The 22,489-nt window shown below is 37.5% G+C and overlaps 1 protein-coding gene across 1 annotated transcript; it reads left to right on the top strand.

Annotated features, from left to right (window-relative positions):
- The first annotated feature begins 19,655 nt into the window (after positions 1–19,655).
- LOC148758649 (olfactory receptor 11G2-like) lies at positions 19,656–20,609 on the top strand. Its single transcript, XM_088796396.1, has one exon. It carries the CDS (start codon positions 19,656–19,658, stop codon positions 20,607–20,609), a length of 954 nt encoding a protein of 317 aa, XP_088652522.1.
- The last annotated feature ends 1,880 nt before the right edge of the window (positions 20,610–22,489 follow it).

Below are 22,489 nucleotides of genomic sequence, written 5' to 3'. Positions count from 1 at the left end.
GGTTCTTTATGTATTTTATCCAAATTGTATAGTTACTTTCAGTTAAGGGTTAGATTAATACAATCTGCTTGGTCATGGCCATAAGCAGAAATTCTTTTCTACTATATCAAAATTCCACAAATTCTCACTTTCAGAAGATAATCTTTTAACCATGCAAGATGCACACATCAGAGCAGAGACAAGTGCATATAGGGACTGGTATAAACACAGCCGAGGCCATAGACCTGTTTTTCTTTTCATTGCAATCAGCTCCAGATTCCTGAGGACTCTACCCTTCTAAGCGAGGTTGGGGGTTGGAGAGGGGTGCTTGCAATAAAATGAGAGGTAAAACCAGGACCACAGAGAACAGATTTGGGCCATATGTTTTAATGGGATGTACTCAGCAATTGTAGATCAGTAAAAATATTTTCTCAGGATTTACATTAGTAACCTGGGCTAGTTCTCCTTGAACTCCCTCCCAGGCCTTTAATAGGTCATCCTACTATTGAAGTGTCTTTACCAGTTCAATTATCTGATTCTGCAGATGAAGAAAGTAAGAATTGGGAATCAGGAGTGAGCTACTGAGGATAATAACTTTAATGGTAAAAAGCAAAAATTTCCCATCCACCACCACCACCATTTTCACTAGACCAAGTTGCTTTTCTTTAGTAACTAATCCTATATTTCTATCTATAGGAATTCTCAATTATTTGCCTGTCTTACTTTAAGATTTTTCAATTATTTGTTAGTTAAACAATGTTTGTTTCCTTAAAATACATAAAGCTGTGTAACAGTATGAAAACAGAATATCATCCCAAAAGGAACGTAAGCAAAAGGATATAAATAAATAACATACAGAAAAGATTCTTAAACATATGGAAAGAATAATAACTCTTTATAAATAGATAAACACAGAATAAGCCTATAATGGTATTTCAACTTAACCCATTAGAGTGACAACGATCAACCTGTGTGATAATACACTGTATGGGAGTATAAGTTCTATTAACTATAACGGACAACTAGGCAACTTCTATCAAACTTTAGAAGGCATGGGCCAGCCCGGTGGCTCAAGCGGTTAGAGCTCCATGCTCCTAACTCCAAAGGCTGCCGGTTTGATTCCCACATGGGCCAGTGGGCTTTCAACGACAAGGTTGCCAGTTCAATTCCTCGAGTCCCACAAAGGATGGTGGGCAGCGCCCCCTGCAACTGGCAACGGCAACTGAACCTGGAGCTGAGCTGCAGGGGCCCTCCACAACTAAGACTAAAAGGACAACAACTTGAAGCTGAACAGCACCCTCCACAACTAAGACTGAAAGGACAACAACTTGACTTGGAAAAAAGGCCTGGAAGTACACACTGTTCCCCAATAAAGTCCTGTTAAACAAAATAAATAAATAATTTAGAAGGCATATGCCCTGTAACAAATAAAGCAACTCAACTTCTAACGTATTTAGCCTGTAGATATTCTCATACATTAGGAAATGATGAAAGTACAAGAATATTTACTGTGGCATTGTTGTAATAGCAAAATGTTGAAGAAAATATCAGTTCCCATTAATAGAAGACTAATAAAATAAGCTATGATTCAGTCACACAATGGAATACTATGTCTTCAATTTTATAAAACATGAAGTAACTCTATATGTAATGTTATATAATATACCCAAGACATACTGTTGAATGAAAAAAAAAAACATGGTGAGTAGGAGAGTAGAGCTACCCTTTATGTAAACATGTAGACTAGCTCCTGAAGGGGATCCAAAAATTGCTAACAGGGGTTGCTGAAGGTGAGAATTTGGTGTCTGAAGAACAAAAGAGTAAAGGAGACTCATTTTCCTCATAGCTCCATTTGAACTTATTAAATTCTTTGCCATGTGCCTGTATTATTTCTTTAAAAAATAAGTAATAATACAATTGTTTTTAAATGAAGATTAACTTTCTAGAGGAATTTTCTGATAATTAGATTTAGAAGATCATTTTCTCCCCACAATTCTAGGATTCCTTAGGAGCTTATTCATTTATAGAAAAGTTGAAGCACCGTCCTAAGAACACCTTAACATTATTTCACTCAGACTTTTTGATTCTTGAGAGAAAACATAAGAAATGGCTTTCTTCTCTTAGGTCTTACACAAATACACTGTTACAAGCTATCACTAATTTATCACATTTATATTTAGATAGCCTCTCCTTCATTGTTCAGTTACATATTTTTTGTGTTGTTACTGAGCACCTACAATACCAGACATTGAACCAGGATATACAACAGTATATAAGACACATTTTCTTCCCCCATAAGACTCACAGTCTCATGGTAGAAATGTACAGTAAACTTGCAAGGGTTTTCTTTTTATTAAATAGCACAAATGCAATAAGTGAGGAAAGACTAAATACTATGGGAGATCATGAGAAGCAGCATGTGTGTAAGCATATGTGCCATGTGAAAAAGGACTCAAGCATAGTTAATTACAGGGCATTAGCTTTTGGCAAGCTCACCTTAGAATACACAATAGAAGTGCTTCTAGAAATTCTCTGTGAGCCACTATATCACTAACCACTCCTAGAGATTATTAATGAGTTCCCAAAATAAGTATGACTATAAAATATAATGTAAATTAAAGTCCAAATTGGAATATTATTTTAAATAAACATAAGCTTTAGTAATAGAAAGCTGGGTTACTTCAATCTAGCATCCTGTTAAGAATAAATAAAAATATCAAATTAAAAAATATAAAACTTGAAGTATTGACAAACTGAAGACAGAGTAGGAAAATTATAAGCCAATTTTTTTATAGACATCGAAGTAGCGAGCCCTAAAGTCATTTGTGTTCTGAGAGCACTTGTTTATAATTCCAATCCTTATGTTTTTTGACAATGCCCAGCTGGAGAGATGGAGATGAGCACCTAAGACTCACATGAAGTTGGAGCCCTTAGTGCTCTTCATCCTCAAGTAAGTATGAACCAGAACTAAATCTGACACCACTCGGAAGGACAACTGAAATTTAGCAATCCCTGAAGTTTGTGGCCATGGTTTATCTGGTGCCTAAATTTACACACACCATTTACTCCAATTTCCCCATTATATTGCCTCTTTTGGGTTGAAAGGCATTTAACTTTCCACTAACGACCCTGCAGTTCCTTCCCTTGGTCTCGCTTCATGAATGGGCACACACATACACACACCTCACAATACCATGGTTCTTAATGAAATTTAAAAAATTTTTAATTCTCCAGGATAAATGATATGTCACACCACAAAATAGTCAAAATATTTTGAAAAATTGAAATCATACAACCGTTTCAACTTACAATGTAGTAAAACTAGTATTCAACAGCAGAAAGAAAATTAGAAAATCTGCAAACAAACACAAATTAAAAGGCACACTCTTAAACAAACTATAGGTTGAGGAAAAAATCACAAGAGAAATTGTTTTTTAAATCTTGAAATAAATGAAATTGAAAACACAACATACTAAAACTTATGGGATGCAGAGAAAGCAATGTTAATACACAAATTTAGAATAGTAAAGCCTTACATTAACAAATAAGGTACACCTGAACTCAAAAAACCTAACTTTATACCGTAAGGAACCAGAAAAAGATGAACAAACTAAACCCAAAGCTGGCAAAAGGAAGAAATTAAAGATTAGAGCAGAAATAAATCAAATAGAGAATAGGATTTCCAGTCAAGATGACAAAGTAGGTCAATGCTGTGGTTACCCCCTCTATGACCAAATCAAAATTACAACTAAACTACAGAATAACCATCATTGAGAATCACCTGAAGTCTAGGAGAATCACCTGAAGTCTAGCTGAATCGATTTCTACAGACTACAACTTCAACTACAGACATACAGAAGAAGCCACCTCGAGACTGGTAGGAGGGGCAGAGATATGGAACTGTCTGGGAACAGCCTGGTCCCACACCACAAGTGACCATTAAAAATTTGGAGGGATGTCTCAGCATAGGAATTCCCCACCAGAGGAGCGATGGGTTTCAGCCCCATGCCAGGCTTCCCAATCCAGGGTTCCAGTGCTAGAAAGAGAAGTCCCCATAACTTCTGGCTGTGAAAACCAGCCAAGGTGTGGCTGAGTGAGGTGGATGACAGCCGCAGCCCCAGGTGCTCCTCTTAAAGGGCCCATACACAGACTTACTCACTGATGGACTCATTCACTCTGAGCTCCAGTGATGCAGCAGCAGCTCAAAGGGTACCAGGGACATACGAGGAGGAACTAAGCTCTCTGGCTACAGGGCGAGGGTTGGAGGAGCAGCTTTCTCCCAAACAGAAGTGCTGGTGGAATCCATTGTTTCTTTGTTGATCCTCTCCTCTCCAAGCATGCAGATGCAGGAGGTTGCCATGTCTAAGTCTCCATCAACCTAGCTAACACTGTTTGACCCTTGCTGGTGATTCCCTGAGACACTACTCCACCCAACTTTCAAGCACACACAAGCTTCTTTCAGTGGCTTTTCCATGCAAATGGCCTGTCTTGGCTCATGCTATGGAGTATCCTAAAATCTCTCCAAGGTTCACATAACCCAAACAAGCAGCAGCTGACTTCAGCATGCCCTGTTTCTCTTGCCAAGCAGGCTCAAGCACAGCACTAGTGACAGCTGACCTCAGTTCATAGCTTGGCCTCTCGAGGCACCTCCAAGCCCAGGAAAGGTGGTGGCCACCTGTGAGCTGCTTTTTGGTTAATGCCATGTGGCCCTAAGCAGGGGACAGGCTATGGCTCAACTTGGCTTAGGGTGGGGCCCCTCCCAAAGGGCCTGCAGCTGGCACACCCACTGGCCAGCTTTGGACCAAGCCAGAACATCACCAAACCACTTCCAAAGATGACACACCTGAAGGGCAGACTGGGAAGGCACCAGAGCCCTGTTAAAGCAAATCCTGCTCTGCACGTTCGGCTACTGCACAACAGCTCCTCCACTTTAGTCTCAGCCAGTTCTCACAACAAATAAGCCTGAGGGTCATCCCTCCCATTAACATGCAAAGAACAACCAAGGCTCAATTATAACAGGAGGACAAGCACAACCTACACAAAAGACACACCCTGGAGCTCAGGTAACCAGAGAGACTATGCCACCGAGCCCCACAGCACACCTACCACACAAGAACGGTCTACTAAGACTAGGAGACATAACAGCCTTACCCAGTACATAGAAACAAACACAGGAAGGCAGCCAAAATGGGGAGACAAAGAAACATATCCCAAATAAAAGAATAGCACAATGCTCCAGAAAAAAGAACAAAACAAAATGGAGACAAGCTATCTACCAGATGCACAGTTCAAAATACTGGTTATAAGGATGCTCAGGGGTATCAGTGAGAACTTCAACAAAGAGATAGAAAACACAAAACAAAATTAATCTGAAATAAAGAATATAATAACTGAAATGAAGAATACGTTAGAGGGAATCAACAGTTGAATAGATGAAGCACAGGATCAAATCAGCACAATAGAAGATAAGGAAGCCAGAAACACCAATCAGAACAGCAAAAAAAGAAAAGAATCCAAAACAATGAGGAGAGTGTGAGGGGCCTCTGAGACAACATCAAGGTACCAACATTTGCATCATAGGGTACCAGAAGAAAAAAAGAGAGAGCAAGAAATTGAAAACCTAACTGAGGAAATAATGATGAAAATCTTCCCTAACCTGGCAAAGGAAATACAAATACAAGTCCAGGAAGTACAGAATCCCAAACAAGATGAACCCAAAGATGCCACACCAAGACACATCATACTTAAAATGACAAAGGTTAAAGACAAAGAGAGAATCTTAAAAGCGGCAAGAGAAAAGCAGTTAGTTATCTGTTAGGGAGCTCCCATAAGACTGTCAGCTGATTTCTCAGCAGAAACGTTTCAGGCCAGAAGGGATTGACATGAAATACTCAAAGTGATGAAAAGCAAGGATCTACAACCCAGCAAAGCTATCATTTAGAATTGAAGGACAGATAAAGAGCCTCCCAGAAAAGATAGGGCTAAAGGAGTTCATCACCACCAAACCAGTACTACAAGAAATGCTAAAGGGATTGATAGAAGAAGGAAAAGGAGGAGGAGCAGGAAGAGCAGGAGGAGATTAAAAAATATGAATAATAAAATGGCAATAACTACATATCTATCAACAATTACTCAAAATGTAAATGAAATAAGTGTTCCAATCAAAAGACAGCGTGGCTGAATGGCTTAAAGAAAACAAGATCTGTACATACGCTACCTACAAGACACTCACTTCAGATCGAAAGACACACATAGACTGAAAGTAAAGGGATGGAAAAAGATATGTAATGAGAATGGAAATGAAAAAAAAGCTGGGTTAGCCATATTTATACCAGACAAAATAGACTTTTAAACAAAAACTATAACAAGAGACAAAGACCCAGGATTCCCACTTTTGGGTGTTAATCCGAACAAACCCAAAACACTACTTCAAAGGGACATGTGCATCCGTATGTTCATTGCCGCATTAATTACAATAGTCAAGATAGGGAGGCAACCTGGATGTCTATCAATGGATCAATGGATAAAGAAGAGGTGGTACATATGAGTATATACAATAGAATGTTACTCATTCATAAAAAAGAATGAAATCTTGGCATTTGCAACAACATGAATGGACCTAGAGGATATTGTGATGAATGGAGCAAGTCAGACAAAGAAAGACAAATCCCATATGATTTCACTTCTATGTGGAATTTAAAGAATAAAATAAACAAACAAGACAAAAAAAAACTGATAGATACAAAGAATATTTTGATGGTTGTAAGACAGGAGGATGGTTGGGGCGTCCAAAAGGGAAAGGGACTAAGAAGTACAAATTGATAGTTAGAAAATATTCACGGGAGTGTAAAGTATAGCATAAGGAATATGGTCAATAATTTTGAAATAACTGTGTATGGTTTCAGATGGGTACTAGATATATTGGGGTGATCACTTTGTAAGTTATATAAATGTCTAATCACTATGTTGTACACTTGAAACTAATCTAATATTTTATGTCAGCTGTAATTGAAAAATAAAAATTTATCCAAAAAAAATCCAAACATTCAAAAAATAATAAAATTAATAAAATAGAGAATAGAAAATCAACAAATAAAATAAATCAAAATAAATTAAAAATAAATAAAACCAAATGTTGGATTTTTTAAAAGGTCAACAAAATTGACAAACCTTTAGTCAGATTGACTAAGAAAAAAAGAGAGAAGACGCATATAAAATCAGAAAGTGGGGACTTCACAGCTGATTTTTTTTACAAATAAAAATAATTACAAGCGAGTACAATGCACAATTGTCCGTTTTTAAAAAATAGTGAACCTAGATGAAATGGACAAATTCCTGGAAATACACAACCTACTAAGATGAATTATGAAGAAATAGAAAACTTGAATAGACATTAACCAGTAAGGAGATTAAATCAATAATCAAAAATCTCCTAACAAAAAGAAGCCCAGGTCCAGATGGTTTCACCGGTGAATTCTACCGAACACTTTTTTTATGGTGGTTGCCAGGAGCTGGTAGGAGGGGGCAAATTAGGAGATGCTTAATGGGTAGAGCTTCCAGTTTTCAAGATGAATAAATTCTGGCAATGAATATACTTCATACTTTAACAATACTGAACTGTGTAGTTAAAAATGGTTAGGATGGTAAATTTTGTTATGTGTATTTTAATCACAATAAAAGAATTTTTTAAAGGTTTGAGAACAGCAGTTTAAGTGTTGTGTGTTTTTTCTACTTGTTTTTCAGAACTTAAAATTTTTTAGAGATATATTATTTAATCTATATGAAAGTATGTAACATGCTGGCAGTGTGAAAAGACTGATTCTTAAAATAATAGTGTTTTCAAATGTAGAATTCAATATTTTATACTTCCTTTAATAAAATCAAAAGTATTTAAACTTGACTTGAAAATGTTTTTCGTGGTTATTAAGGAATGTAGCAAAGTTTTTTCACTTTTCACTATCTTTTTTTTAAAAAAAAATAAAAGTAAATTTTGTCTCCTGTACTGTTGCTACAAGGCTAGTGGGAATTGGGACAGCCACTATGAAAAACATACGGACATTCCCCAAAAAATTAAGAACAGAATTACCATACAACCCAGCAATCGCTCTTCTGGGTATTGACCAAAAAAATTTAACAAAATTTATACATAAATATATATGTATCCCTATGTTCATTGCAGCGTTATTCACAGTGGCCAAGACATGGAAACAACCAAAGTGTCCTTCGATAGATGACTGGATAAAGAAGGTGTGGTACATATATATACAATGGAATACTACTTGGCCTTAAGAAAAGATGAAATATTGCCATTTGCAATATGGGTGGACCTTGATTATCAGGCTAAGTGAAATAAGTGAGACAGAAAAAAATCAAGAACCGTCTGACTACACTCATATCTGAGATATAAAAATCTACCAAACATTTAAAGAAAAATTAACAATAATCCTCAAACTATTCAAAAAACTGAAGAGGAGAGAATACTTTCAAACTCATTCTAAGAGGCCACCATTACTCTGATATCAAAGCCAAAGACACTACAAAGAAAGAAAACAACAGACCAATATTCCTTATGAATACAGATGTGAAAATACTAGGAAACCAAATTAAACAGCATATTAAAAGAATTATACACCATGACCAAGGGGGATTTATTCCTGCAGGGTTCAATACATGAAAATCAATCAGTATAATATATCACATTGACAGGATGAAAGAAAAATAATGTAATTCTGTCAATTGATGTATAAAAGGCGTTTGACAAAATTCAACACACTTTCATGATAGAAACCCTCAAACAAACAAGAAATACAAGGAAACAACTTTAACATAATAAAGGTCACATAGGAAAAACCCACAGTGAACATCATGTTCAATGGTTTAAAAGGGCAAACAAAAAACTGAAAGCTTTTCTTGAGATCAGGAGCAAGACAAAGATGCTCAGTTTCACCACTTCTATTCAACACAGCATTGAAATCCTAGGAAGAACAATTAGGCAAGAGAAAGGAATAAAAGGCATCCAAATTGGAAAGGAAGATGTAAATGTATCTCTGTTCACAGAAGATGTGAACTTATATGTAAAAAAACACACATACAAAAAGAAAAGTGTTAGGACTTGTAAACAAATTCATTAAAATTACAGGCTACAAAATCAACAAACAAAGATTAGTTGCGTTTTATACACTAACAGTGAACAACTTGAAAAGGAAATTAAGAAAACAATTTAATCTATAATAGCAGCAAAAAGAATAAAATACTTAGGAATGAACTTAACCAAGGAGGCAAAAGACATTTACACTGAAAACACCAAAGTATTGCTGAAAAATATAAGATGACACAAATAAACGGAAAGACAGCCCATGTTCATGGACTGCAGGACTTAATATTGTTAAGATGTCAATACTACCCAATGTGACTTACAGAGTCAATGCAATCTCTATCATGGCCAATGAAGTTTTTTGTAGAAATAGATAAATCTATCCTAAAATTCATGTGCAATCTCAAGGGGCCCCAAAAAGCCAAAACAATTTTGAAAAAGAAGAGCAAAGTTAGAGGCCTCACACTGTCTGATTTCAAAACTTACTACAAAGGCACAATAATCAAAACAATGTGGTACTGGCATAAACACAGACATGTTGACCAATGGAATAGAATAGAGATCCCAAAATAAACCCTCACACATATGGTCAAATGATTTTCCACAAGGGTGCCAACACCCTTCAATGGGGAAAGGACAGTCTTTTTTGCAGATGGTGCTAGGAAAACTGGATGTCACTTCTAGGTATATACCAAAAAGAATTGCAGAGAATCAAATATATATTTGTACATAGCAGTGTTGTTACACACAATAGCCCAAAGGTGGAAACCACCCAGGTGACCTTCAACAGATGAATGGATAAACAAAATGCAATAAATATATACAATGGAATATTATTCAGCCTTTAAAAGGAAGGAAATTCTGACACATACTACAACATGGATGAACTTCGGTAAAAATAAGCCCATCACAAAAGGACAAATTTCGTGTGATTCTACATATATGAGGTACCTAGGGTAGTAAATTTACAGAGACGGAATGTAGCATGGTGGTTGCCAGGGGCTAGGGGAGTGGAATGGAAAGTTATTGTTTAATGGGTAAAGTGTTTCAGTTTGGAATGATGAAAACTTCTGGAGGTGAATGGTGGCAATGGCTGCACAACAATGTAAATGTACTTACTGCCACAGAACTGTACACTTGAAAATGGTTAAAATGATTATATATATATCCATCAAAAAGGGTAATATAGGGAGATTAAATAATAAAAGTACTTAAATAATAGAGAAGAAAATAAACAAAAATAAATAAGGAAACAAAAAACAGGACAGGTAAAATACAAATAGTCTACCTATCAGTAGCTAAGGACTGGAAGCAAAAATTAACAGATGGCAAGTGTGAGAAGAAAATACACTCCTAGGGAGCATAAACAATATACATTGTAAACTTTCTCTATATTTCACAGTGAAAAAGACTTTTCATGAAAACAGAAATTCTCTGAAAATCCACACAGACATCTCACCGTTGCCTTTAAGACACTATTCCTGCCATTGCTCTGGGAGCCAATCTAACCTACACCATATGAAAACTATGGGTAAGGAAAGGATGTTACACCAAGGAGTCTTGAGTGAGTCTTAAACCAGCCTAAGGGGAGACTGAAGACTTCACAATAATCTCTAAGATGAAACTTTAATTGCACCCTTGAGAGTCTCAACAATACGTCCCTCCCCTTCGTTCACCTGCACCCCCTTTTTGGAAATCTCCTCATAAGATTCATACCCCCATTTCTTTCAGCTACTCTATAGGAAAAGTAACCAATATATAAAACCCACCTGTTGAATTTTCTCTACTGGGTGAGATAAGTGAATTATCTGGGTGCCTGTGGGGTGATTGAGTTCTCTTATATAGCCCCTGATGAAAATATCACTATGTCAAATGAGCTCATGCCTCAAGGACTCGTTACAGGGCTGTGCTGCTTTTCACTGCTTATCATATTGCCCAGCAGATATACCCTGTGCTATAACCGTTTCTTTTGAGCACTTGAGGAGGGGAGGAAAGAGAGTTTCAGCAGTTTAACTTTGTGTGTCATAGGTGTCTCAGGGTCAGGCCCCTGGGCTGTGATTCCATATAAAGGAAAGAGAACCATCAATGAGAAGATACAGACTCAGTGTTTATTCCCAGCTTTGTACACACTCAGCCCTACTATGAAAGGTAAGTAACTTGTCTCCCTGTCTAGGCATCACTGCAGTTTTTTCTATGACATCTACAAACAGATGCTAGCTCCGGTGGAATATCATTTTAATAATAATATATTTTTGCAAACTTTTGTGGGTGTTATGTTTCTGAATATTTGGTTGCACCCAGTGTCTCCAGTAATATAACAGTAAGTTATGTTATATGAACTGTTGACTCCAGTGCCCCACTACTCAGATCTCCCTCAGCTTAATAATCCCTGAAACTGTCTTGCCTACTGATTCACACAGGAATGCCTCATTATGCATACATTTGATAAGTTATATAACTTGGTATTAGAAAACTATTTACTGTTGTGCTCAGTAGCTCATTTTCTACAATGCCTCCAATTAAATAGAACTTATTCCCACTTATCACATAAGTAATACAATGCTTTTTCTTTAATAATTTACTTTCTGTATCTTGATTGTTAACACTGCTATGTTTTAGTGTCTTCTTCCTTTCCATCAGACCAAGCTGTATGTTCTTAAGTGCCAGAATGTAAGCGGAGGTCAGTAAGATAAATCTAAGCAACCAACGAGAGCTGCTCATAGCTTTACTACGTGATACATTAGAACGGAGTGACTTTTTAACCTAGTGTTTTAGGTTCACTTAAATTTGTTTTTCATTTAAGTTTTTAAATTATTATGCTACAGTATTTTTATCCTTGTTACTTTGTAATCATATTTGTTGGCAGTATTATTATTAACAACAACAGCTATGAATTTTTCCAGGTCCAGTATATTCCAGGAACTGTGCTAGGTATATGTATTCAACAGTGTTTTCACAAGAGCCCTGAAAAATATGTGTTAACTTACCCAAAAGCACGCAGTATTTGAACCCAAATCACTGTGACATTATCGTTTATTTTCCTTTAAGTACAGTGCTATAACAAGACTACTCAGTTAAATATTTCTGGATTGAGTCAATCAGGTGTGAACCTGATCCAACTGTGGTATGCCAGATTGCCAAACCAAACAGATTGCCTGAGTGGATGTTCTCTTCTGTCCTCACCAATCCATGTGCTTTCCCCCTAAAATACGTTCTCAGTCCTTCCTAAAAAGGCGCACTTTTCTTTCTAGGTTATATGTGTAGCTGCTTCACTCCACTACTGGACCATGCAAACAAAGAATTTACATTGATCTTCTATGTGTCCAGGACAGATGTGACAAACGTTTGGGAGGGAAAATCAGGAAGATTTGTGATTGATTGCATATGCGAGTTGATAGAATTAGAAACTGCCTTGAATGACTCTCAAATTTCTGGCAATGACTTTAGCAAATGCTAAACAGGTTGTTGAATTCACCAAGAAACAAATACAAAAGGGAGAGGGAGCTCTTATGAAGGGAAAGGTAGAATAAGAAGTACTGAGCAGAATGGTGATTAAATGTAAAGGAAGGTAAATGTCTAGGGAGGCTTATGTTTAGAAGGGACACTCAAACGTGACAGGGATATGAGGCAAGGTGGGATTAGTGCGCCACGGGTTGAAATGTGGCCTCGCTACAAGTTTGGTCAGTACACTGATAACAATCTAAATCTATACTAGGGAGTTGATTAAATCTATAGAAAACAACGCAGCCATTGAATTGATGAGGTAGAGCTAAATTTTTGACAAAAATATATTAAGTTAAAGAACAGGTTATAAAACTGCATGTTTTGAAAATCTCATTTTAATTTTTAAGAAGAAATGCAATTAGTTCCCCCAAAGAGTTCAAACTTGTTTGCTCTGTGAAATGGAATTGTTTTTTTCTGTTTCTATATTTTCCATGTATTATTTTTTAAAGTATTTTTACTATGGAAATAAATTTCACTTTGGTAAATTTTGAACATTATAGCATTAATAAACAGCTCAGAGTGCACAATGGACATTCACAGCTCTAGAGTATCTGAGAAGTCAAGTACTTTCCAGTTGGGGGGAGATGTCAAAAAAAATAGTTGTTCCACTCCTAATTCTTTTGTTTGTTTGTTTGTTTGTTTGTTTTTCAAAGTTTATTGGGGTGACAATTGTTAGTAACATTACATAGATTTCAATTCTGATTTCAATTCATAGTGTACACTTCTGTATTACATCATCTATAAATTCCATTGTGTTCACCACCCAGAGTCAGTTCTCCTTCCATCAACATATATATGTTCTCCCTACCGTCATCTTCCACCCCACTCCCCCCTTACCCTCTGGTAACCACTAAACTATTGTCTGTGTCTATGAGTTTTTGTTTCTCATTTGTTTGTCTTGATTTTTTGTTGTTTTTGGTTTACATACCACATATCAGTGAAATCATATGGTTCTCTGCTTTTTCTGTCTGACTTACTTCGCTTAGCATTATACTCTCAAGATCCATCCATGTTGTCACAAATGGTCCGATTTCATCTTTTCTTACCACCAAATAGTATTCCATTGTGTATACATACCACAACTTCTTTATCCATTCATCTATCGAAGGACATTTGGCTTGTTTCCATGTCTTGGTCACTGTAAATAAAGCTGCAATGAACATTGGAGCACACGTGTCTTTATCTCTAAATGTTTTCAGATTTTTGGAGTAGATACCCAGGAGAGGGATTGCTGGGTCATATAGTAATTCTATTCGTAATTTTTTGAGGAACCTCCACACTGCCTTCCATACCTGCTGCACCAGTCTGCATTCCCACCAACAGTGTATGAGGGTTCCTTTTTCTCCACAACCTCTCAAAACACTTGTTACTATTTGTCTTGTCAATGGTAGCCATTCTGACTGGGGTGAGGTGATATCTCATTGTAGTTTTTATTTGCATTTCTCTGATGATTAGTGATGTTGAGAATTTTTTCATATGTCTATTGGCCATTTGTATGCCCTCTTTGGAAACATGTTTCTTCAGGTCCTCGGCCCATTTTTCAATTGGGTTGTTTGTTTTTTTGTGGTTGAGTTGCATGAGTTCCTTATATACTTTGGATATTAGCCCTTCATTGGAGGCACTGTTTGCAAAAATCTTCTCCTATTCAGTTGGTTGCCTCTTTATTTTGTCGATGGTATCTTTTGCTGTGCTGAAGCTTTAAGTTTCATGTAGTCCCATTCGTTTATTTTAGCTTTTACTTCCCTTGCCTTTGGAGTCAAATTGATAAAATGCTCTTTGAACCCAAGGTCCATAAGTTTAGTACCTATGTTTTCTTCTATGCAGTTTATTGTGTCAGGTCTTATGCTTAAGTCTTTGATCCATTTTGAATTAATTTTGGTACATGGTGACAAAAAGCAGTCCAGTTTCATTCTTTTGCACCTGGCTATCCGATTCTCCCAGCACCATTTATTGAAGAGGCTATCTTTTCTCCATTGTATGTTTTTTGGTTCTTTTTCAAAAATTATCTGTCCATATTTATGTGGTTTTATTTCTGGGTTCTCAATTCTATTCCACTGATCTATGTGTCTATTTTTCTGCCAATACCATGCTGTTTTGATTATTGTAGCTCTGTAGTACAAGCAAAAGTCAGGGAGTGTGATACCACCAGTATTGTTTTATTTTCTTAAGATTGCTTTTGCTATTCGGGGTCTTTAGTGATTCCAAACAAATCTGATGATTTTTTGTTCTACTTCTTTAAAAAATGCCATTGGGATTTTCATGGGGATTGTGTTAAATCTGTATATTGCTTTGGGTACTATGGCTATTTTAACTATGTTGATTCTTCCAATCCATGAGCAACGAATGTCTTTCCATTTCTTTGTGTCTCCTTCAATTTCTTTCAAAAATGTCATAGTTTTCAGCATATAGGTCCTTCACATCCTTGGTTAAGTTTATTCCTAGGTATTTTATTCTTTTTGCTGCAATTGCAAAAGGAATTGTTTCTTGTATTTCTTTTTCTGAGATTTCATTGTTAGTATATAGGAATGCAATGGACGTTTGTATGTTGATTTTGTAGCCAGCAACTTTACTGTATTCGTTGATTGTTTCTAATAGCTTTTTGGTGGAACCTTTAGGGTTTTCTATATATAGCATCATGTCATCTGCAAAGAGTGATAATTTAACTTCTTCATTCCCAATTTGGATGCCTTTTATTTCTTTCTCTTGCCTGATTGCTCTGGCAAGGACTTCCAACACTGTGTTGAAAAGCAGAGGTGATAGGGGACAGCCCTGTCGTGTTCCTGAACGTAGAGCAATGGGCTTCAGTTTTTCACCATTAATTATGAGATTAGCTGAGGGCTTGTCATATATGGCCTTTATTATGTTAAGGTATTTTCCTTCTATACCTATTTTATTAAGTGTTGTAACCATAAATGGATGTTGTATCTTGTCAAATGCTTTTTCCTCATCAAGTGATATAATCATTATTCTTGGCTCATAATTTCTCTCTTTTAATAGTTTGAATATTTGGTTCCATTCCCTCCTGGCTTGTAGAGTTTCTGCTGAAAAACCTGATGATAATCTAATGGGCTTTCCTTTGTAGGTTACCATCTTCTTTTCCCCGGCTGCCTTGAGGATTCTTTCTTTGTCGTTGATTTTAGACAGCTTCAATACAATATGCCTTGGAGAAGGCCTGTTGGGATTGAGGTAATCAGGTGTTCTGTTTGCTTCTTGGATTCGAGGATGCAGTTCTGTCCACAAGTTTGGGAAGTTCTCATCGACAATTTGTTTAAATATATTCTCTGTTCCCTTCTCTCTTTCTTCTCCTTCTAGTATGCCCATTATTCTTATATTGCTCTTTCTGATGGAGTCAGAAACTTCTTGTAGAGGTTTTCATTTCTTTTAAGTCTCAAGTCTCTTTCTTCTGCCATCCATGTAATTTCCAGGTTTCTATCTTTGGTGTCACTGATTCTTTCCTCCATCTGGTCAACTCTACTACCTAAGCTGACTATTTCATTCTTAATTTCTTCTATTGAGTTCTTAATCTCCAGAAATTCTATTTGGTTCTTTTTTAAAATTTCAATCTCTTTCGTAAAATGCTCATGTTGTTCATTGATTTTGTCTCTGAGTTCATTAAACCACCTATCTGTGTTTTCTTGCATCTTGTTGAGTTTTTTCAGAACTGCAATCTTGAATTCTAAGTCATTTAAGTCACATATTTCCATATCTTTAAGTTCCTTTTCTGGAGACTTTTCACTTTCTTTCTGAGCTGTCTTGTTGCCTTGGTTATTCATGGCAATTACCGATTTATTATTTCTCTTCCTAGACATCTACAGGAGTGGCTTCTGCAACAGGTTGATAGGAAGAGGTCTTTCTTTTGTTTGCCAGTAATTATTGGTAGAATTTTTTTTTTCTCCGACTGCTGCCTTTTTTCTCTCTCCCACACGGTAGTGCTATATTTTCTCTGCACTATTCCAGCTTCTCATACAATGGGGGGATTACATGGGAGACAGGCTTCTCCTCTGTTAATAGTTTGCCTGGGTCACAGGGCACAGTGTACGTGTGGGTATGCGGAGAGCTTTTAAAGTTCCAAAGCTCTTCCTGCACCAGATTCAGAGCTTGTATGTTTAAGGAGTTCTGTTGACTCCTGCAGGGATCCACCCAGATAGGTGGGGTAAGGGGCGCGGTGAGTTGTAAGACGTGGCCCAGAGCAACGGCAGCGACCACCACCACAACAGATCCTGCTTCCACAGCTCCCTCCCCTTTGCCAGAACTAGTTGGGCTGCGAATCAGTATCTGTGCTCCACAGTTCTCAGAACAGCAAATATTGTGTTCGTTTGATCTGACACTGCTACTGTTCCGCTTCTGGCACCGGGCAGTTGGGGGCGGGGTGAACTCTGGGAGGGTAGGGAAGGGGCGGCTGGTCTCAGTGCCTAAGGCTTCCATTCTCTGCTGGGCAGTGAGGGCTTAAACCACCATTTTCAGCCTTCTTCCCTCAGTCTTTTCTCCGAGGTCTCTGCTGTGAGCGTTGGGTTCAGCCGTGTTATATGCTGTCCCCTCAGCCCTGTGGGCCATAAACAGAGCACAAGCAGTCCAAGTTCTTCCCTCTCCTGCAGCTGCGGTAGTTCTGGGATGCAGTGAGCTCGGAGCACTGAGCTAGGTCTGTGTCCTGCACCTGCGTGGCTCTGTCTCCGCACTTCAACCTTTCCTCCTCCCCTGCTCATGCGATTTGCCCACCTTTAGGTGAATTCAGTAGTGTGCCTCTTCGTCTTGCCTGTCGGCTGTGCAGGGAGTCCTTTGTGGAGTTATAGTTTCCATTTGTTGTTAATTCCCGGGGAGATTTAAGGAGGCTCACCTCATGCTGCCATTTTGATGACGTTCTACTCCTAATTCTTCGTTAAAAAAATTTAATTCAGACTGTTAATTCAGTTGTTAATTCAGCTGTTCTATCAGAAATAATTAACTATGAGTGGGTAAAAGAAATACAAATGGTAAATACTTTGCTGTCTTTCATAAAATGCATTGCTTCTGAATTTCCAAATGTCAAAGGGAAGAGAGGATTTTTTGAACCTAACCCATTGATAAGGAATATCCAAGTATCCAAAGATATTTCTATATTTAAAATATTGATGGTAGCCCACCTGGTCAAATATCTTGAACTTTAAACAAAAAAATTTTAGGACATAAGGGAACTTTAGAAATAAACCTGGACCAGTAGTTCTAGGAAGGTAATAGGAAAAATCCAAGTTTTTATAGTGTTGTCTCAACTCCTAATTCAGCCAATATGAGAAAGATCTTTCTCGTCTTGGCATATCCTAAAGTAACCCCTCTATTTGTTATTTACTTTAGGTAAAAGCAAGATGATGAATTGACAAGTTATGGTGTTTAGGCTTCATTGCCAGCCAAAGATGAAGGCACATACTTTTATATACTCATATGTGGTGATGGGAGGAGAACTGACTCTGGGTGGTGAACACGTAATGCAATATGTAAACGATGTGTTATAGAAATGTACACTTGAAACCTATATAATTTTACTAACAAATAACATCCGAATAAATTTCATCAAAAAGATTTTTGTTAAAGTATAGCTAACACAAAATATTACATTACAAATATTTGATTCCCTTTTCCCTCTTCTACGCTTCCCCTTCCCCCCAACCGTATGGTAACCACTAAACTGTTATCTGTCTGTGAGTATCCCTAGCATAACAATAAACATCTCAGAGATAAAAATTAAAAGTTATGTAATGCAACTCCCATTTTATATTTAAGAAACTAAAATTTAGAGAGGTTACTATTTTAATATGGTCAGACTATGATGTTAACATTATCTTTCATGATATATATCCAGGTGGCCTTATGTGCTATTTTTTAAGGTAGTTTTTTTCTAGCAAACTTAATGGTTTTACTCATGAAATTGACACACAATGGTATTAGAGAGAATGAATCAACAGTTTACGTTGATTCAAATAATTTGAATCAACTGTCAAATAATTTTTAAGTGATATCAAAAGTCCCACATTTTCCCTGCTCCAGAATCACATGATCTAACAAGACAACTGCCTAAAAGCAGTTGCATTAGGTGATTGCTCATGGAGAACTTAGGAAATGCACTTACCCATTCATCCATACATAGATATACAAGGTGTGACCACAAAATATGGTGAATGTTTAAATTCTTAAAGTTTTTATTACAGTAAAAGACACATTACCATTAATTCCGCACAAAATACTTCCCCTCACTTTGAACACACTTATCCCATTGTTCTTGCCACTTTCTGAAGCAGTTCTGGTAGTCCTCTGTCGTGAATGTCTTGAGTTGTGCTGTCGCGGCTGCCTCCATGTCCTAAATTGACTCAAAACGTTTACCTATCATGGTCATTTTTGAGTTTGGGGAAGAGCCAGAAGTTGCACGGTGACAGATCCGGCAAATAAGGTGGATAAGGACACACCGTAATGTTTTTATTTGACAGAAATTGCCATACCAGAAATGATGTGTGACACGGAGCGTTGTCATGATGGAAAATGAAGTAAAGACACAAAAGAGGACTTCCAGAGCTGCTTCAGAAAGTGGCTAGAATGATGAAATAAGAGTGTTCGAGTGAGGGTGTGTGTTTTGAGGGGGATTAATGGCAATGTGTCTTTTACAGTAACAATTTTTTTTAATTTAAGCATTCACTGTATTTTTTAATCACACCTCATATATTATAGAAACCCTTCTAAGTACAAGGATCATGTGTATCCCAGTCACCTCTGTGACACTGCTGTTTGACATAGCAATAACCCAAGCCTCCGCTCAAAAAGATGTTTGCCAAGAAGAGAGCTAATCCAGTATATTTAGTTTAAAAGAAAAGAAAAAGAGAATGATACAATGCAATGTCAGTTTACATTGCATTCTCCTGCCTGAAGTAAGCAAGCGAGGTACGGATCTATTTTGTTCACTGCTATATCCCCAGTAGCTAAAAAAAAAAATACCTAGCAAATACTAAACATTCAATAAATGTTAATTTAATAATGAACAAATCAACAAATGTCAGTTTCTTGTTTGGACAAAGCAAATGAAGTCCCTGTGCTACTCCAGGGATATTCAGTAATTATGGGCCTTTTCACAGCTCACAGACCCATGAAAATCGCCAGCAACTCCAGCACCATCACTGGCTTCATCCTCCTGGGCTTCCCTGGCCCCAGGGAGAGGCAGGTCCTCCTCTTTGTGCTCTTCTCTGTTGTCTACCTCCTGACCCTCATGGGCAATGGTACCGTCATCTGTGCTGTGCGCTGGGATCAGAGACTCCACACCCCCATGTACATCCTGCTCGCCAACTTCTCCTTCCTGGAGATCTGCTATGTCACCTCCACTGTCCCCAACATGTTGGCCAACTTGCTCTCTGATACCAAGGTCATCTCCTTCTCTGGGTGCTTTCTCCAGTTCTACTTCTTCTTCTCCTTGGGTTCCACAGAATGCTTTTTCTTGACTGTTATGGCATTTGACCGGTACCTTGCCATCTGCCGGCCTCTACATTACCCCACTCTTATGACTGGACATCTCTGCAACAATCTTGTCATCAGCTGCTGGGTACTTGGTTTCCTCTGGTTCCCAGTCCCGATCATCATCATTTCCCAGATGTCCTTCTGTGGATCTAGGATTATTGACCACTTCCTGTGTGACCCCGGTCCTCTGTTAGCCCTCACCTGTTCTAGAGTCCCAATAATGGACTTGTATTGGACAATCATAATTTCTATGATCCTATTTATTCCTTTCTTCTGCATCATGGTGTCCTATGCTTTGGTCCTAAGAGCTGTGCTGAGGGTCCCTTCAGCAGCTGGCCGAAGAAAGGCTTTCTCCACCTGTGGGTCCCATCTGGCTGTGGTTACACTCTTCTACAGCTCAGTGATGGTCATGTATCTGAGCCCAACATCTGAGCATGAAGCTGGAATGCAGAAGCTTGTGACTCTGTTTTATTCTGTGGGAACCCCATTCATTAATCCTGTGATCTATAGTCTAAGGAACAAAGATATGAAACATGCCCTGCAGAAGCTTCTGGGAATATGAAAATCAGAACCTTCATCAAAAAAACAAAAGAAAAAAAAGAAGAAGCAGGAGGAGGAGGAGGAGGAGGAGGAGAAAAAGAACTATTATCGCTAAAGTTTTCAAGAATTGGAACCTAAAGGACAGTCCCCCACAATTCACGGGTTCCTTGGGGAATCTATGAAGCAGTTTGCCTTTTCACAACTATTATATTTATATTCTTTATTGTTCATTTATTTAACAAAATTTAATGAATACCTTCAATATTTCAGGTACAGAGCTAAAAAATGAATCAGATAAAGTGGGTAAGTCATATTTCAGTCCCTCATGAAGTTGACAATGTAGGATAGGAAAAAAATTCAATTGTGACAAGTACTATGTCCAAAAGAGTGTTAACCTAAGAAAAGCTTCAGGCTGTTATAAAGAATAAAAAGCATTTATTTGAGCAAAAGAGAGATTGCAATCCTGGAGACACAGATTCAGGTAGCAACTCAAATTGTGCTGTAAAGAGAACAAAAAGGCATGTTTTATAAAGGCAAAAAGCTGCAAGTACTGTTCCCATTTAGGCCCTCTAGTCAAATGAAGGGTGCTGGTTAGATTAACAGGGGTTGATTAGTTTTCTTATGCAAATAATTATGCTGGTTGATGAAGCAAATTGGCCCCTTTCAAGGTGAAGAATGACCCCATATAAGGAGAAAGTGAAATCCAAGATGTGGTTACATAGTTAGCTTGAAAGTTCAAAAGTTTGTGGGCGGAATGTGTGTAATGCGGACATCATTATGGCCTCTATTATGGTTCCCTTGACATAAATGACTCTATTGTGGCAATTTCCAGTCCCAAGTTGAAGGGGAGAAGATTTAGTTAAACCAACAATAACGGGATTTAAAACCAGAAAATGATGATGGGGAACCTGATACCAGAAGAGAATATGAAAAATAGGTGGTATCATTCTATAGTTGATAGTCTCGAACTAACCAGCAATACAGACATTCTAGGAAGAAGGTCTGTAAAATCCTGACTCGGAAGCTCACCCGCAATCAGCTTGGATGCAGAATGAGCTAATGTCTCCTGCACATTCTCTACTAGAAAATGGTTTTATGTCTGAGACATCTCTGCCACTGAGCAGTACTGGAAAATGTACATAGCAGAGTGATCTTTGTGGTTCTAAGAGTAGTGGCCCGTTGTGCTCAACAGTGGAGAGCGTCAATCAAGCTGTGTCCTCAGGAGGTATATTATCTTCTTAAACTTCTTTCCCACTAAGAAAGCTTATTGCTGATAACCAATTAAGAGAAAGAATCAGAGATGTGTCAGATGAATTCATTATTTCTTTACCTGGAAAGTCTTCACACATGCTTCATCTTCCACAGTTACTAGTTCTTATTGCCTTGATCACAGCCTTGTGGCTGTGAAAGAAAGCACACAGGGTATATTTTTTCCATGTTGTTTCTATTAAGTCTAGGTGGTTGATATGAAAGATGATTTTGGAATGAACTAAATTCAAATTTTCCTTTAGAGTATGTACAGTGTATACTCATATAATAACATCACAAGAGGACTATGCTTTTTTGAACCATAAAAGGAGACGACACAAAATCTCAGTTATATTGGGGATCCCCTCTTATAGCTTAGGAATGATGCAACACGGAATACCACTCTTTGTGTTCTCAATTTCTACTTTATTTAGCTTTCCCTTTTGCCACATTAAAATGATTTTGTTCAGCTTTATCTACCTACGGTGCCATTTTAATATTCTGCAGCTCATATTTTGAAATTAAGACTTAAAATGCTTAAACATGAAACTCCTTATCGGTGTTAGAGTTACCAAAAGCTTAAATCAAACATCCTTTTGGAATAAATGCCTAGATTTCTATGTAATTATGCTTGTTAGGTAGAAGAGGAGAAGA

The sequence above is a fragment of the Rhinolophus sinicus genome, chromosome 3, assembly GCF_057876585.1.
Source record: "Rhinolophus sinicus isolate RSI-liver-muscle chromosome 3, RSI-T2T, whole genome shotgun sequence".
In the NCBI taxonomy this organism is placed as follows: domain Eukaryota; kingdom Metazoa; phylum Chordata; class Mammalia; order Chiroptera; family Rhinolophidae; genus Rhinolophus; species Rhinolophus sinicus.
This window is presented reverse-complemented; position numbering and strand designations above follow the sequence as displayed.